General features: G+C 36.0%; 3 protein-coding genes and 2 long non-coding RNA genes across 9 annotated transcripts in view; 2 read left to right on the forward strand and 3 right to left on the reverse strand.

Annotated features, from left to right (window-relative positions):
- Positions 1-739: 739 nt before the first annotated feature.
- LOC106295591 (lysine-specific demethylase JMJ18) lies at positions 740-5656 on the reverse strand. 3 transcript variants are annotated; one of them, XM_013731526.1, is made up of 13 exons: positions 4960-5188; positions 4826-4864; positions 4645-4746; positions 4157-4243; positions 3970-4047; positions 3372-3890; positions 3072-3284; positions 2831-2992; positions 2368-2742; positions 1692-2271; positions 1498-1601; positions 1226-1405; positions 740-1143 (listed from the first exon to the last, which is right to left on the reverse strand). In XM_013731526.1, exons 3-13 carry the CDS (start codon positions 4687-4689, stop codon positions 994-996), a joined length of 2493 nt encoding a protein of 830 aa, XP_013586980.1. In that variant the 5' UTR covers positions 4690-4746; positions 4826-4864; positions 4960-5188; the 3' UTR covers positions 740-993. The 3 variants fall into 3 exon arrangements, with proteins under 3 accessions (XP_013586980.1, XP_013586982.1, XP_013586981.1); XM_013731528.1 differs by lacking the exons at positions 4826-4864; positions 4960-5188 and adding an exon at positions 5250-5656; XM_013731527.1 differs by lacking the exon at positions 4826-4864.
- LOC106295592 lies at positions 5453-5795 on the forward strand. The gene is made up of 2 exons (XR_001261025.1): positions 5453-5539; positions 5656-5795. It is a non-coding gene; the product is annotated as an uncharacterized LOC106295592 (long non-coding RNA).
- Positions 5796-6337: 542 nt separating this feature from the next.
- On the reverse strand, positions 6338-7280 carry LOC106344733 (protein LOL2). The gene is made up of 4 exons (XM_013784049.1): positions 7169-7280; positions 6841-7061; positions 6672-6744; positions 6338-6561 (listed from the first exon to the last, which is right to left on the reverse strand). Exons 1-4 carry the CDS (start codon positions 7275-7277, stop codon positions 6383-6385), a joined length of 582 nt encoding a protein of 193 aa, XP_013639503.1. The 5' UTR covers positions 7278-7280; the 3' UTR covers positions 6338-6382.
- Positions 7281-9634: 2354 nt separating this feature from the next.
- LOC106294490 lies at positions 9635-12125 on the forward strand. 2 transcript variants are annotated; one of them, XR_001260859.1, is made up of 5 exons: positions 9635-10760; positions 10864-11450; positions 11539-11588; positions 11697-11844; positions 11928-12125. It is a non-coding gene; the product is annotated as an uncharacterized LOC106294490 (long non-coding RNA). The 2 variants fall into 2 exon arrangements; XR_001260858.1 differs by having other exon boundaries at positions 10892-11450.
- Positions 12126-14180: 2055 nt separating this feature from the next.
- Positions 14181-17550, reverse strand: part of LOC106296079 (CTP synthase) — a 4518-nt gene continuing 1148 nt past the window's right edge. The window contains exons 4-22 of one of the 2 annotated variants that reach the window (XM_013732128.1): positions 17438-17524; positions 17298-17348; positions 17092-17209; positions 16952-17008; positions 16801-16865; positions 16618-16701; positions 16471-16521; positions 16321-16383; positions 16192-16238; positions 16012-16081; positions 15871-15933; positions 15691-15780; positions 15560-15598; positions 15252-15479; positions 15081-15166; positions 14944-14992; positions 14771-14851; positions 14599-14692; positions 14181-14507 (exon numbers count right to left, since the gene is read on the reverse strand). In XM_013732128.1, coding sequence (XP_013587582.1) covers positions 14329-14507; positions 14599-14692; positions 14771-14851; positions 14944-14992; positions 15081-15166; positions 15252-15479; positions 15560-15598; positions 15691-15780; positions 15871-15933; positions 16012-16081; positions 16192-16238; positions 16321-16383; positions 16471-16521; positions 16618-16701; positions 16801-16865; positions 16952-17008; positions 17092-17209; positions 17298-17348; positions 17438-17524 — 1602 coding nt within the window. In that variant the 3' untranslated portion in view covers positions 14181-14328. The remainder of the gene's footprint in view (positions 14508-14598; positions 14693-14770; positions 14852-14943; positions 14993-15080; positions 15167-15251; positions 15480-15559; positions 15599-15690; positions 15781-15870; positions 15934-16011; positions 16082-16191; positions 16239-16320; positions 16384-16470; positions 16522-16617; positions 16702-16800; positions 16866-16951; positions 17009-17091; positions 17210-17297; positions 17349-17437; positions 17525-17550) is intronic. The other variant, XM_013732129.1, reaches the window with a different exon arrangement.

Raw genomic sequence — 17550 nt, forward strand, 5'->3', positions numbered from 1 at the left:
TAAAGAATCAGCACCATATATTAAATAGGTCGATTCCATTTATGTCTCAAGGAACCAAAACAACAATCTGTGGGTGACTTATCAAAGAGTTTTCTTCCCAAGCATCGTTTGTTCATCTTCTTGTCTACACACGTGGTAGAGGAATCTTCTTCTTTGGTAACCAATCTGGACATGACAATACGTTCCGTGACCTTGAATTTATACCTCAAAGTGTGCTCATATCTAAAAAGAGTTTATTGCTCAATATCTTTAGTTTGTATATATGTTGCTCAAAATCTAAAAATATTTTTTTTTTCTTTTTTCTCCAAATCCAAAGTAAAGGAATAACGTACCATACCTGTTATAGAATCAGTACTTCAAGTGCCAGTGGCTTTTCATTGATAATCAGGGGTCATGTGAAGCTCAACAGCACCAGTAAGGTTCCAGGGTTAACACTTACAAAGCTCCAGCAACTGCGTTGAAAGTAGCATAGACCACCCTTCTCCCCTCTGGACAAAGGAAGTCACTACAGATTAAACTTAATGTCCTTAGCTATTGATCAATCACAAAAACAAAGAAAACAATTATGGTGTGCCAACTAATCGGACATGAGCATAGCGAGATGAAACATTAGCCTATCACGCCCAAAATATTAGTGGTTAATATGTATGTATTATTTGGCCCTAAATGATTAAGAGAGGAAAATATTTGTCTGGTAGTACAGTTAAATTCTACAGTTTCCACATTGAGCAATACGAAGAATTGAAGAATTTTGTATTATTGGCATTAGCGAAAGAATCGAACATTTTTTACCTAGTTTTACACTTCTAACGCTAAGGTTAGGTTATTTGTTTACTGAAAGTTTGCTGAGGGAAAACGAACAAAAGATTCTGAATAAAATGCTCCCAAGAAAAGAAAAGAATCAGAAAGAAACTTCTTCTATCTATCCAGAAGGTAAGTCACTATTGGTTGCTCAGAGTTTGGTAAAAGTCCTTGTTGCTGTTTGAGCTTCTTTTACATCAAATCCACTCCGAAAAGTTTTCCTTTGGTAAGACTCACGGAGCAGTTTGATGATATGAAGTGATCTTTTGATTCAGATTGAGTTTGGTTCTTGTGGTTCCAGTACTCGATGAGTCTATGGTTTGGGTCAAGAGCTTCAATGGCCTGAAGAGAAAGATCAAGTTGTGTAACACAGTAAAAGATCATGGATACGTTTTGAGTGAAAGGGTTGGACTTAATGTTTTACCTGAACTGTAGACTGCGAGAGGAGACCAAACATTTGAAGCCCGTTAATACTTTCAAGCCGCGGTAAAGTAGTAAGACCAAGATTTGTGGATGTGTGTTTAACTCGCTGCAACACCATCTCCCAGCATTGTTGGGCCGAGACATTGAAGAAGCTCTCGTCTGGAGATTCTTCCAGAGTAACCTGAACAACAACAGAGGAAAGAATAGTCAGGTGTTGTTGTTGCTTTTGAAGTATCCAATAGAATGTTATTTAGGGGGAAAAAAGCTTTATACCCTGAACAATGGGCCCATGAGTCCTGCATCCAAAACCTCAGAGATGTAATAGCTCATTCTTGTTGGATCAAGCACGTTGTAGAACTTGACACGACTTGTGAATCCTGTAAATGTTGTAAAAAGACCGAAAACATCAACAACCTTTTGAGCAGATTTCTGATTTATGTCACTAAAGGGTTATTCGAAGTTTGTACCTTTTGGCAAAATAGCATGCTTATTGCACCAAAGCTTTCCAAAAATCAAGAAACCGAGGTTTATAGGCTCCACCGATGCACTAAAGTTCTCTGAAGTGTTTATCTCGCCACTGGTGCTGACTTCTTCTTCTTTAGGGTTTTCCAGACAATCCAACTCCAAGTCGATGTTCAGATCAAACGAACCTTCCTTTAGCTTCTTGTCCTCCTCCTCCTTGATAACTGAAATTGTCTTATTTTGATATTCATCACTGTGTTGAACACCTAACACCTTGGAAGCCCATATCTTTAAATCATCTGATTCCCCTTCCAATGCTCTCACCAACGAGCTTAACTCATCCATGGTGTAACGGAGGAGGACAAATCTATCCTTCTCTTCACATGAACACAGATCGTCCGAGTGTTTAAGACACGCGTATTCATCAGGCGAGCACTTGCAGCCAGAAGCAGAGAGATGCAAATCATAAAAGCATGAGAAGCATTCCCTTTCACAGTTTGAATCAAAGTCCTTCTCCATCTTCACCAAGCTCGAAGATTCCCTATCAATATCTGCAAGTCTTTCCTCTTCCATACGTAACCGAGCCTATAAACATTTTTAGGACAAAACAAAAAGCACTTTAGAAAGTAGAAACCATACTTTAAGTAACATAACTCAAGTAGCCACCGTTGTTTCTATTACCTGGACCGCGTTGGTAAGTGTTCCGTTCTTCCCACAGAAACTCTTCCATCTCAAGTTTGTCGTGCTTTCATTTCCAACAGAAGAAGCTGAGAGTTCCCAAAGAGCCTTTACAGCTTCATAAGCTGCTCCGAGGAGAAGTTTGTCATGAGAGAGAGAGGTCTTCCTCGTCTCTTTACTGTATAGCTCCACAGCGTTCTGTCCATGAGCCAACCAATCAACCGGAGCAACATTAACCGCTTCTGCACAGTTGAAACCGCAGTTGAATCCAGCATGATACGCCCTCGGGAATGTAAGTACATACTCCCCTGCATTCTGAACCACACGATAAACCTGGACTCCCTCATCTTTTAGAATTGAAGGTGAAAATTGAGTAACCTATATAACCAATAGAATAGTTAGTCTCTAAACATCAAAAAAAAAAAAAAAAAAAAAAATCTAATCTAATAGATGTTTTCGTCCTAACCAGGCCGTGAAGTAGATCAGGCTGTTCTTCAAACAGATCAGGTAGATGTTTTCTCATCGCCTTCTCGAGTGCGGTTGCATTGCTTCCTGGAACACCATACCATACTTTTGGCTCCCCAAAGTGATGATAATTTAGTGAATACAGATGATGGTCCTCCACATGCTGTTAAACCCAATAACAAAAAAAATTAATCAACCATCCCACATCACTACTGGGGTTGAAAGTGTGAAAGTGTACTCACCCAACAAAATGAAGAAAAACACATTCCTACATAGAGCCATGGGACTAGAACACCAGAGATATTGCAATCCTCAAAAGAGAGAACAGAGCCAGGGAGACGCGGTAAGTTATTCAAGTTCCAGCCAGAGACTACGTACTGATCCATATCTCTATCCCCTTTCTTGTAAAACCCGCTTCCAAGTACCACGTTCTCCAAGTCAGCTCCATAATATACCTGAAACAATTTTTAAAAAATGGCCTTAGATTAGTTATAAAATGTATGTGGTTAAGTGGTGTAAAAAAATGGTCTGTATCTACGTACCTCAACTTCATCTGTTGGTTGTTCAACTATCCGCCAGTACTCGCCTTCGATATCCTCCACAGACGGTGTGAATTTTGTTTCACCAACAGAGTCTTTCTTCTCAAAGTAAGCCTCTCTAAAATGCTGAGCGTATTTCTCAAACTCTTCCAGAGTAAAGTCTGAACCCGAGTTAAAGCCGAACTTCTCCTCGGCCTCAGGAGAGGAAGCAGGTTCAGAGGGAGAAGAACCAGAACCAGAGCCAGAAGCAGAAGCAGAAGCAGATCGTCTCCTAGAGGAACCCATCCTAGAGTTTCTTCTCCGTTTACGTTTCCTGCTCTTTGGTTTCTTCTTCATGGGTTCCCGGTTCTGAAGCAGGTCCACGTTCTGGATCCGAGTGGGAAACTTGGTATGCTCCCATATAGTCTTCTCCTTAAGCCGGCAAGGAGGCGTCCATGTTGGTGGTGGGATGATTCGACAGATACCATATGGCTCCGCTAGTGGACGTATCTTTTCTATATATGCAAGTGTATCTTCAAACTCCTAATGAACCCCCAAGAGGACGAAGTCAAAACATGAACAAGAAGAAAACGAAAACGAAAAAACAAAAAGCAATGAGTACCTCTAATGATGGAGAGAAAACAGGAGCTTCATCAACGATTGGTCTCTGCGCTTCATCTGGTAACCATCTAGCAAGAACCTTTGACATTATACAAAAAAGCATCATGTAAGATCAACGTTGTTTTAAAGATTTTAATCTTTTAAGAACTGCATCATATTATTATATATAATAACAATACTACTCTTACCTTTCGATGACGTGGACTAGTAGGTTGTTCCATGCTAGTGTCTTTGTCCGTATCCTTGTCTGGTGGATGATTCTTCAGAGACATATCCTGTAACATATACAGATTTATGTTTTAATTACGCCCAACAAAGAACTAATATTAAGAGTTAGACACTGTGTTCACCAGATCAAACAAACACCAAAAAAGAATGATGAACAGAGAACAAAACCAATCTAGATTTCAACATGAACGAATCAAATAAACATAAAAGAGATCTATGATTATGTATTAACGAGATCCGAAAAATAATTGTATTCTGTGACTGTTACGAATCTACCATGAACAAAACCAAAAGTATATAAACAGGTAATCTACAATCTAAATACTGTGGTTTGATTCAAGCAGATGAAGACAACGTTATATGGTTTTGAGCGATTAACAATAATAAACGGAGATTAATTGATTCAATTATCCATATATCAGATAAGTAATCAACAATGAAAGCTAACCTCGTTGATCTCAGATTGTGATTGAGCAACACTGAGATGTTCCATAAGGATTCAAATCACTCCACAGAGAAGCTAAGTTTCTTCGATTGAGAGCCAACGAAACTGAGAAAAAAAAAAGATAAGACAACGATGTTATAGAAAACATATATATCCAGACGTTAGACAAGTTAAAAGGCCTAACCCTAATTGAATTCAGTGGATCAACAACACCAACACCAAACTGAACAAACCAAAAAAAAAATTAATTCACAGGAAGACGAGTTTGAGAATTTCACAAGAAATAAAATTATTATTATTTTTGCAGATTTTGTTTACCTAATATTGCAAACGAGAGCGCTTCAAAGTTTGCCTAATTAATGCTTAGCAATTGAATTCGCAGTTAAAAACAGAAATACCCAAATCTGGGAAAATTAATGAGAGGGAATTAATTGACCTAGCCAGTAACCGAATCACAAGGAACACATATACAGATATATACAAAAACTCAACCGAACTTAACCAGCAAAAGGACTCATAAATTTCGATTAAATTAAAATATTAATTAATTAATTAAAGGTTTAAGAAAAAAAAAAAAGGAAAGGTCGAAAAGAGATGGAGTTTACCACCTCAAATGAACGGCTGAGATTTTTGTGATTTCACGAGTTTTTTTACTTATGGAATATAAAAAAAAGTCGAAATATCGGAACTTGTAAATTGTACGATTGGATAAGAAAAAGGAAAAAATGAAATAAAAATGATTAGAGATGAGAGACAGAGAAAGACAAGAAAATGATTCGAAGATTAGTTTTCCCTGGGGGACAACGATGAAACCGGAGAACACCCGCACGCACGCACACAGTTTTTAACGGATCAGCGCTAGATCACTAAGCTGACGACACGGTCCACACAACTTACGGTACGATCCTTCTCTACATGTATTTTCACCATATTACCCTCAAGTTTTCTCTCTATTTGCGGTTGCATGCCATTATTCCTTTCTTCCGTCATCGTTGTCCTCGTCTTCGTCTTCAGGGTTTTTGTTTCTCTCCGCGTCGGGAAAAAAAAGAAGTAGTGTTACTTTGACCGTTTCTTTTTTTTTTCATTTGAAACTAAATCTTTGACCGTTTCTTCTTTCTTACGAAAACGCGAATATAATTGAAATTTCATTTTTACCCCGTCATTTACTATTTCTTCTTTTTATAAACTGTTACTACTTTTGGAATAGATCATAAAAGGTACAAACAGTTAAAAATGGTAGATTGAATAAATTTAGATAAAATCAAGTTTGACTGCAAAAATCACTAAAATGCATAATGAAACAATGAGGAAAGCTAAAAGAAACAAAAAGTGCAAAACTAAGAAGATCAACTGTGAAGTACAACAGAGTACTTTTTAAATCGATCAGAGACGAGTCTTCTTATTTTTCTGGTTCTGTCTTGTCTTCTTCTACTTTTCTCTTGTTTGCGCTCATTCCAGGAGGACAATCCCTCACCTGACCAATAAAACACCAATAAGCACAATGCGTTAGAAATGGAGAATCTTTTACCGTAACAGATTGAAATTAGAGTAAAATAATTCTATACGTATCGAATTTCCACAAAAATAAAAATAAAGTAAAGGTGGGTGATTACAAGTCGAGCAACATAATCAGCTACGAAGGCGCTTGTGCTCTCACTCTCAGGGTTTGGCTGCAAAAAGCGTTATTATTATTTATAAAAGCAAGATCCTAGCTAGTACTTATCAAAAAAAAAGAAAGATCCTAGCTAGTACATTGCAAGGGAAACAAAAGATAACTCACGGTAAAAGGAGAAGTTGCAGTTGATTCAGTTTCTGCATTAGCTTTACGGTTCCTCCGGTTAACCCGGTTAGTTTGAGGATGAAAAACGCGGTTAACTTGATGGGGAATAAGGGGGTTAGTTTGAGGAACAACCCGGTTAACTATAAAAGGATTAACCAGGTTGACATGAGGAGGATTAACCAGGTTGACACGAGGAGGAATAACCGGGTTAGTTTGAAGAGGAGAGCTTCTTGATATTTAACCCAGTTACCTTCAAAAGGACCAACCCCGTTAACCTGAAGAGGAACAAACTGGTAAAATGAACTATCCCCATCATTTGTTTCCTAAACAAAAAAAAAAAGTAACATTAGGCATCATGAAGATATTGCAGACAACTCATTCAACTTACAAATGATAATATAAAAAGGGAGAGACTTTACCTGTGGATGTGTGATGTGTTTGCAGGGATAACATTTAACAGATCGATCATCCTTTTGATATATGATTGTTGCATTACATCCACCACAGACCAGAGATTTAAGACTAGGCATAGGACGCCAGGAACTACAACAAGGACATTTCACTGTTCCTCCTGTGCTGCTTCTATAAGATAAATTAGCCTTACAGTTTTTACATGGAAGCCTAGCTGCAATCAGATGCCCTGTAATAACAAATCAAGATCTTAATTAACGATTCGATTGAGAAAAAAAGACCATTGCTATAACTTACAACGAATGAATAGAAACAGTTTGGTTTATAGATATATACCGAGATGAGGTGTGAATGGAACGTGACATTGTGGACAGATGACTCTTAGTCCTCCTGTTCCAAGCTCAGCAAAATGATATCTTCCTCGTCTGTTTGCTTGGTTCTGCATAGCTCTGAGAACACACAAACCAAAGAAGATTTAACAATCTAGAATTTCGAAACATCAAAGGGAAGAGCAAAAGATTTTGTTTACCTTGAAGATGATAAAAGAGTGTTTTTGATCATATGAAAAGAGATTATGAGTTAAAGCAAAAGGGTCTTTGTTGGTCCTTTTATTAACCATGAACAGTCATAAACGTACGTTAAGCAACTCTTCATGTATAGAACTTTAATGTAATTTTATTAACTTGGAGAAATTCTTATCTATTTTAGCTTAACTTTTCCCATATATAAAAATTCGTAAAAGAATGAACATGAAAATTCGTCTCCATTTCTCCATTGTACGTAGAAAAAAATAGAATAAGATCTTTTATTTTAAACACATCCACCCGCGCCTTATACAAATACATCATTTCTTAAAAAATGTTTAAGACGCGGCTGGATGTGTTTCAAATAAAGTATATATGTATGTGTAGTCAAATGTATCTTATTCTTTTCAAAAATTTGTTTTATGCCAAATGCACATCATTGTTTAAGACATTAGTGTTTAAGACGCAGTTGGATGTGTTTCAAATAAAATAGATGTACAAGAGATTTGTTTAATTAGGAGTTTAAGATGATTTGTTTTAAAATGACAAATTTATTGTTATACAAGCACAATTTTTTTTAAAGTCAGTGTTATAGAATTACTATTTGATAAATTGCGTTTGAAATCCAATGTCATTAAATATTTTAAATTATAATTTTCAGAAGTCTTCTTATTATTTTAGAGTGTTTAGCTAGAGTTTCTTAGTTTAAAATTTAAAAATACTATTTGATAAAATGTTTTGAAATCTAATGTTATTGAAAATAGTTTAATTTATAATTTTCAGGTGTTTTCTAATCATTTTAGAATGTTTAGGTAAAGTTTCTTTTTTAAAAAAAAATCAAATCTCATAATTTTATATGTGATTTTAGAATGGTCTAACGAAAATCATGTTAAAACTCAATTGATCTAAAATCATTAAATTTACTAAAAATCGATTCATTTCAAACTCTAGACTTAATACACTCCATGTAATAATATTTGTTATTAATATGTGTTTCTTATTCAAACTAAACTTTGGGGTAGTAATAAGGGTGATTTTTTGAAATGTACATAGTAGAAGAAAAATTATGCATTGGTATGTGTGTCAATTTGGTATGATATTGGATGAGTTTCTCCTTCTCCGTGCGTGATCATTCGTCAAGGCAATGTTGTATATAACACTATAATATAATTGTTAAATATATAATACAGAACAATCATTTAACAACAACTAACACTATGTGGAGAGAGGGAGAGATTCTAAAGCTGCATTTCTATTATATGTTTCTCAGATAGAATAGCACACAACAAACTACTACATTTCATTTTGAACTGTTCATGTTCTCCAGAGTTGGTGGATAACAATCATAAAGTGTTTTGATAAAAAAACAATCATAAAGTGTAGGAAAACATACGATTTGCGGAGTAGTCAGTGGCACTGTCGCCGGAGTTTTCCATCTTTTTCAATTATGAAACTTAATATCATATCCTATACTATACCATATTGTATTTCTACATGGTATAATCTTTGTTTTACCGATTGAAAGTGTTTAACACCTTTTTGGCCATTATCGATTTTCAATAATATAGTATTGTATGTTGTTGCTTGTATTTCCTAGTCTTAATCAATAAATATAAACTATTTGATTCATAAAAATGATACAACAACAAAATATAACATATGTCTTTTACTGTAAAACTATATTTCTATTTTATGTTCAATAAATAAAATAGAACTAAACAAATTTTACATTTTAGACAAATAAGAATCGCGAGGCAGAAGAGAAATATGATTAGCAGAGTGTTGGTTGAGTTGCCAAAGTTGATGAGAAAAAATAAACCACCGCATAAGATGAAAGAGAAAAATAAACGTTGAGAAAAGGTAAAGAGAATACGAGTGGTGATGGTGGTCAGAGGAAACAGTGGAGACAATGCCGACAATGGTGGAAGCAATGATGGTTGTAAAAAATAAAATAATTGGCATATGTGATGGTAGTGTTACAAATAGAAATGACTGAGGCGGAAAAAAATGAAATGGTCGGAGATGGAAGAAGATAAAATTATTAACGTAGAAGAAAAGAAAATATCTGGTGTGTGTAATACCAAAAAGTAAAAAATCAATTAATACATGATCTATACTACATTAAAAGGGTTATATGAACATCAGAGAGTGTGTCCACGTAGGCTTAAAAAATCAACCAATGAAAAACTTGATTTTTGCCACGTCACGTCAGCTTATTAGAAAATGAAAAAAAATTGGGTTCTTTGTGTCGACTCATCCTATTTCGTTTTGGCCCAAATCGACCCACTTCCAAACCCTAATATCGTATGGAAGTGTCTATCAGTTCTGACTCACACCCTTCATCTTCTCCTTTTCATGTTCATTATCTCTGTTACTGCGATCCATATCCTATCAATCAATATGTTCTTCACTCCCATCTTTATGGATTCTTTTCAACTCCCTTTTTATTTCTTTTTTTCCCCATTAATTTCAACCCTAAAACAGGGATCTGAAACAGTACAATCGTCCAATGTACCAGAGAAACGTCGGCTCTAGGTTACAAGGCTTCAACCTCAGTCACAAACAAACAATCTAATAGCAAAGAGGAGAATGGTATGAGCAAAAGAAGGCTCGAGAAACTGAGTCCCGACCCCGAATTGAACACCAGCAGTCGGCATTCCGGTGGGCCGCGACTTCACGATGGGGCGTCCACAATCAGCGCAAGATCCGTCGACAGTTCACCATCATGCTTGATCACCTTCAGAGGAGCCCCGCGGCCGCAAAATGCCGGGATCTGAAGACCCGACTCCAAACCCTAACCGCTTCCAGATCATCCGTAGCGCCGTCGTCACACAGGTCCGAGAAATCCGCGCACTCCGCCTTCGTCGTTCCGTTGGAGAGAACAGACCACACCTGAAAGGAGAGCAACCAGAAGAACCGCCATCCCCTTTGATGGTCCCATCGTCGGCAGTCTCTCTTCACCAGATCCGACACAATAGCTCTAGATCCCGATGATCAACTTGTGGTACCGGCTTCTACTCCGTCGTCCTCAAAACAGAGCGTGTCAGCCAGAAGATCCGACAAACCACCAGGACCGTTGAGCTAACGTTGAGGCCCGCCGCTACAGAGACCTACCCGTATCTCGGAAAAGAAGGAGGAGTGCCTCCAAATAACGCCAAAACGAAACTGTTCCGACAACGTAGAACGAGATCCGAAAGAGAAAGAGGGGTGGGAGACCGCCGACGAACCGACAAAGTCGCCGGAAAGCTGAAACTATGACAATGAGATCCACCGGAAAGTCTCCAGTCGTCCTGTATTTTAAAGCCATCTCAGCCGAATCAGAACTACTGCCTTCCAGTTCGTCTTGTGACCTATGTTGTTCTCCCATACCAAAATATCATCATCCACCAGCGTATTGCCTTCCGGTTCGTATTAGGTTCGTAAGTGAATTTTTTTTGTCTTCTTTTTTTCACACGTTTGAAACGCTCCCATCATACAATACATGAATAACAACTACTTCTTATGCAGCTCTGTCACTGTCTATTTAACTCTGTAGGATGATGCCGGGCAACATTCAGTTGATTTTTTAAAGAGAATTTATGTTCTTTGACACATGCACATGTTGAGTTTAATGAGTTTGGTGGAAGCTCAATGTTAGCAAAGATGATTTCTACTTGACACCAGCAAATTATATTAAAGAACTTGAGGAAACTATGCTTCAGATTAACATAGATGGATTCAAGTTACTTCTCTTTATATTCATTTTCTGGGTAAAATCTGGTTTGAGTTATTGAAAAGTCTTTATACTAACGAGAACTATGCAGTGTCAGATTATTTATGTTGTGGTGAGGTTACGAAGGGAATCTCTAAGAGTATCTGTTCTGAGGAAGAATCATGTTCCTATAAAAGGGCCGTATTATCTGTTGTAGAGAAGACTCTGGACATGATATATCAGAAGAGTTCATCCCTTAGCAAGGTAGTTTAGTTACCATGTTCATATCTATTTATTTACACAATTATTGTTTCTGTTTGAAGATCAGGTCGCACGTGTTTGCAACAGCGTAGTTATAATATATACCATCATTGATTCCATTGCTTGGCTTGCAAAGTTAAAGGTGTGCTCTAGATATTTATATAGTCATAGTTGAACTATATAAACAATGTTAAGACTTATATCTCACTCTAATTATTATTCTTTTGCAGCGCTTATCAGTTTTATCTTGAACCACCAACTTTTATTGGAAACACGTACGGTATGTTACAAACTGCTGATACATTTTATTTGATTTCAGTAGTTCACATATTAGGAAGAAACAGGCTTGAGATTAACGTACTGTGTGACATGCATCTTTGTGGAACAGCTTGAGAGGCTTTTCCAAAGGAATTAGTTAGGTGTCTGTAGTGAAGCTTTCGCTACAAGTTGTAGCCTACAATTAGGCCTGGAGCGGCTCCAACGGCTCCTGATATGCGAGTTAGACTATCTCAGATAGAGCCTGACTTCCTAACCAGGTCAGTTATTTTCCTTTACTGTTTAAACCATCATGGAATCCATTTTGTTATCTTATCATTTTCGTGTGATTCCTTCTTTGCAGAGATTAATGAAGGGTCAAACTAATAAGGATAATTCTAAGGGTTCACGATGTTTTTTTTTACTTTTTTAAAGTTTAACTTTTAAAGCGATATGTATTCATTTCTTATGATTAGATATTTGAGCTTATAAGGTCTGTCATACACTCTGATGCCAAATTTCAAATATCATCTGGTTTATGAAAATTAAGCTCACCAGTTTTAGGAAGATACAAGTATTGTTGTATATATGAAAATATTTTTGGGTTCGCACAAAAGTAAGCTCAAAGGTTTTGTTACTCTTTAACATGTTTCTCCCAAGAAACATAGAATCGGAGCTCTTTGCGTTTGCATCATCACGATTTCCTCTCCCACATGTAATGTTATAGAGAACAATTGAATTAAGTAAAAAATATATATATAATTTGAAACCAACTAAAATATTATTTATACATCCGTCACGTTTTATATACACATTTCTCTAAAATACTTTTTTGGCATGAATTACTATATTTTCCAGAATAAAAATCGAGAAATACAGTGTTCTTCTCTCACATAATGACAATATTTTATAAGAAACATAAGCTAATTCTTGAATATAAAATAGTCTTAATAGAAGGATAATTCTCTCGAATAGTTTTTTTTAAGTGTTTGTCACAAAAATAGCCTCCAAAAAAAATGACCAAAATAGTTTTTTTTTTTTTTTGAAATTTTTAATATTTATTTTTTATTATTTTAAATTTAAAATCTTATCCCCAAAACGCCACCCTTTAACTCTAAGCTCTAAATCTAGATTAATTAACCCTAGGGTAAAAATGTGTGTTTTAGCCTTTAATAAAACTTATTTTGGTCATTTTCTTTATTGAGAGCTATATTGTGACAAAAACTTAAAAACGGCTATTTTAGAGAAATTCTCTTATAGAATATTAAATTTGAACTAATATCTCAATAGTATATTCCCTTAGTAATGTGTTCTATAAATATAAATTTAATATAGTCTTATGTTTTAATATAATAGATATAACTGAAAATTACCTCAAATCAAAAAGCATACTAGAATCAATATAAGGATGTACGTAGTAGGAGAGGAATATTTTTAAAATTAAAAACCTACTAATAATTATATCACAATAATAAACAAACTACAAAGACAAGGGTTAAAACAAAAATAAAACAAAAATATAGCTAAACATATAAAAAAGCCTAGAGGAAACACATAAACGAAAAAAACTAAAAAAACTAAAAACCAAAGATAATTAAATACTTAGGAAGAACAACCGAAAACAATGAACCTCCAAAACTGAGAAATTAAAAAAAAAAAGATATTATAGCCCTAAGACACAACTGAAAAGTATGTAAAAAAAGAAAAGTTTAATGAATTTTTTTTATCATAGTTTCACATTCGTGTGGTTAACTATATAAGATGAAAAACAAATACTTAATGTTGATAACGATCATTAATCCCAAATTATGAAAGATTAGAGATCCATATTACTTGATATCTCTTAAAAGATCATAGTGCAAGATAATTAGTCATAACTCCAGAAACATTTTTAGCTAAAAAAAAACTCCAGAAACATAAATTAAAGTTTCAAATGAAAATTAAGAAGAAAAAAATACAGGTAATAGATACCACGTAGGAAGTCAACAAATATCAACGATTAAGAAAAAAATAACACCAAACTCAGTGTGTTAATCATGCAAATCATTTTTGATTTAAAGAATTGTAAGCATATTTTGCAATAGCAAAAATATGTCGTATAGACTACATTGTGTTAGCAAATCATATTCCAAATTTATAAGAACCAAAGGAAAATATTGAAATTTATAAAACCAGTAAATATTTATAAAGAATATAAATCAAACAAAACAATCCACATAATAGTATAAATGATAAATTAGCAAATTTAAAATATCTAACCGCGCGTAGCGCGGTAAAATCCCTAGTATACATAAATTATCATATCCAAGCATTTGCAATGGGTAGAAACTTAATTTCTCTACTAATAACATACATTTTCTTAAATCTCTAAATGCTTTTTTTGTCGTCCCCTCTCAAAGTTTAGTTTAAATAAGAAACAAAACAAAAACTAAGTCTTTGTTTTGAGATTTATATATCAGATGCTTCTTTCACACACTCAAAACCAAATCGAGATTACAAAATATTCCAACGGTACGTATGATCATATGACACCCCTTTGAGAGGAAAAAAAAACAAAGCAGGGGGTTATCAACTGCGATTTTCAGAAGTTTTTAGAGCCTTTCCAGAACATAGATTCTGTTTTAAAAGAGTCTTAAAAGCCTGAAAAAAGCTTGGATCATATGTACAGAAGAAAGACCGTAATTAAGTTTATAAAAGGGAAAAGCAAACCAAAATCCAAAATGAAGCAATTCTAATGCAGATAGTAAAAAAGGGAGAGTCTGCAGCTATCTAGAGTGGAGGCCGTTGCAGTATCCGTTATTGTATCTTACATCAGCCATGCCATTGGGAGCTTTCTTGGAGGTTCCATTGACGAAAACGCTTTTCGGACAGTTACTAATCAGATGATGAACAGAAGCTGGATTCATGACTGTGTCTAGCTCACCACACGATGCTGCAATGAGTCCTGCACAAAAAAAAAGAAAGAAAAGAATGTAAGAGTTTGATGTGTTGATTCAAGAGACAGATAGATGTAAAAGTTTGGAATGGGTCCGAACCTATGAAGAGAGGAGAAGCTTTGCCGGGTCTGGATTTGTACTCTGGGTGGAACTGAGCACCAATGAAGAAAGGATGGTTTGGAAGTTCAACAATCTGCCAATTAGTCAAAGGATTTGAGTTTGCAGCAAATGTAGACAAACAGATTTTTGAAGGATTAAAAAAAAAACAGACCTCCATGCGTTTGCCAGTTTCATCTTTGGCAGCAAAAGAGAGACCTGCCTTCTCTAGCCGCTCAACCATATCAGGATTCACCTGCAACAATTGTGTATCTCTATATCAACAACTCCATTTTTCTTTTCATTTTAACTAATAAGATATTCAAGAATCACTATAGAAATTTATACCTCGTATCTATGGCGATGCCTTTCATCCACAGAGCTTTTGTTCCCGTAACTGTAAGTAGACAGAATGAGAATCATCATGGTAAGTAAGTAACCCTGTAGCGGTTACAGAGTAAAACTTTTAAATCAATGGTTCTTACAGTTTAGCAGATTTGCTGTCTTTGACTGTGAAGATGGATTTTCTTGATCCTAAGCGCATAGTGCCTCCCATATGAGTTCTTGAGCCCTAAACCCCAACCAAGCACAGAAAATCAGTTGAGATCTAAGCAGGACAGATGCATTGCAAGTAAAGAGAGGGAGAATCTAAGAACCTCAGGCATGAATACGATGCACGGATGTTTAGTGTCAGGCTTGAACTCTGTGCTGTTTGCGTCGTGCAAGCTGAGAACTGATCGTGCAAACTCGATGACAGCGACCTGCATCCCTAGGCAGATACCGAGGAAAGGGATTTTGTTTTCACGAGCGTATTTTGCAGCAAGAATCTTTCCTTCCACTCCCCTGTCACCAAAACCTCCAGGTACAAGAACTCCATCTACACCCTAAGAAGATAATAGACATGAGCGAGAAAACACACACGCAGAAAGGCTTCTAGATGATTGAATGTGGTAAAATGTCAAACCTTCAGCAACTTCCAAGCAGCTTTATACGCATTTGGATTCTGCTTAAACCAAAAAAAAAAAAAGACAAGATTCTTGTTTACAAACTTGTGAACACAAACAAAGGCATACATGTGTAGAGTCATTAACGGACCTCTTTCTCAGTTTCTTTTTCGAGATCACAAGCTGGAACCCAGTCAACTACGAGCTTTTTGCGACAAGCGACAGAAGCATGTAAGAGAGCCTACCACACGAAGTTATCCAAACGTGAGTTTGCTGAGGCAAAATAAATCTACTGCCCCCATGACCATGAGGTGATTGTGTAAGTTGGTACCTTCAAGATGGAGAGATAGGCATCAGAGAGGCCTGTATACTTCCCCACAACAGCGATTCTCACCTGGAAATTAGTTTAGTGCGTTAAGAAAAAGACATTGAGGTTACGGTTTATAAGGAGTTAGTGAAAGGTGAGACCCACCGGTACATGTAAGTTGTCACATAACTCGGCTCTTGAAGTCCATTCCTCTAGAGATGGTTCTTTAACAATACTGTTTCAGTAATAGCAGAGATCACTTCCAATCCATTTGAGTCGTAAATCAAACCAACCAAATAACAAGTAAACAAAGAACAAAAAAAAAAAAAAAACTAAAATACATACCCAGCAAGATTGAGCACTTTCGAGATTGCCAAGTGAGCCTTCTGATCCTGTTCAAGAGAGTATGCACACACTGAGCATTTTTTTCATGATGATATGACTTAAAATTACATTTAGTTGAGAAGAAGGTACCTTAAGCAACAGAGGAATGTGCCAAATGTTGGGAACATCATAGAGAGTGAAGATAGACTCAAGCTGAAACAAGAAACACAAGCTTGTAATAAATAACCGAGACTTAAACTTAAAAGTAGATAACATAACAACAAGGAAAGCATCTTTTACCGGGACATGGCAAAACTGAGATAGCTTTTCTTTCACATTCTCCTCAAGTGCCTGAATGAAGAAAAAAGTTTTGATGCTTTTAAATCAGACTCAAATTGAAACAAGATTATGAGTCAAGATGGAGACGCAACGCAAGCAAAAGCAAACCTTTGTGCTCCGACAAGCTAAGATATCAGGTATCAAGCCCAAGCCTCGTAGCCCCCGGACGCTATGTTGTGTCGGTTTAGTTTTCTGAAAAGGACACAACAAAAAGAAAATGAAGATTATGTAGACATATAGAATCAAATGATGTCACATCATGACTGCTTCATTTCAGGAAAAATTATCTACCTGTTCACCAACAACATTAAGCACAGGCACGAGGCTGACGTGGACCAGACACAAATTCCCTGTGCCTGGACTCAACCACCAACCAAAAGATTCTCATCAATTATCCAAAACATATTTTCTTTTGCTTTCACGGATTCAAATGGATACTTACCTACACGATAAGAGAATTGGCCAAGTGCCTCAATAAAAGGTGCGGATTCAATATCACCTGCGAACAAAAAAGAATCTCTGTTTACACAGAAGAAGAAGAAGAAGCAAAAGCCATAAAAAGAAGAGTAACAATTGTATAACCTATAGTTCCTCCTAATTCGATAACGCAAATATCAGCAGGACCCTCCTCTCCATCAACAGGGATGGCAGCAACTCTCTCTATCCACTCTTGAATTGCATCAGTGATATGAGGAACTACCTAATATCATCACAACCACAAGACTTTAAAGGTTAAAAAAGAAACCAACAACAGATAGAGAGAGGTTAGAGAAAAGGTTAATGATAACCTGAACAGTCTTTCCCAAATAATCTCCTTTCCTTTCTTTAGCAATCACATGCTGTTGTGACAAAAGACAATTAAGATGATTTAGTAAAACTAACGCAACCAACAATTAACTTCCAGTTAGTTGAGATCTAAGATCTTAACCTGGTAAATTTTCCCAGTAGTGATGTTATTATCTCTGGTTAGTTTGATATCTAAGAACCTCTCGTAGTTTCCAAGATCAAGATCCACCTTTTTTTTTTTTTTTTTTTTTATTT

This window comes from Brassica oleracea, chromosome C5, assembly GCF_000695525.1.
Source record: "Brassica oleracea var. oleracea cultivar TO1000 chromosome C5, BOL, whole genome shotgun sequence".
Lineage (NCBI taxonomy): Eukaryota > Viridiplantae > Streptophyta > Magnoliopsida > Brassicales > Brassicaceae > Brassica > Brassica oleracea.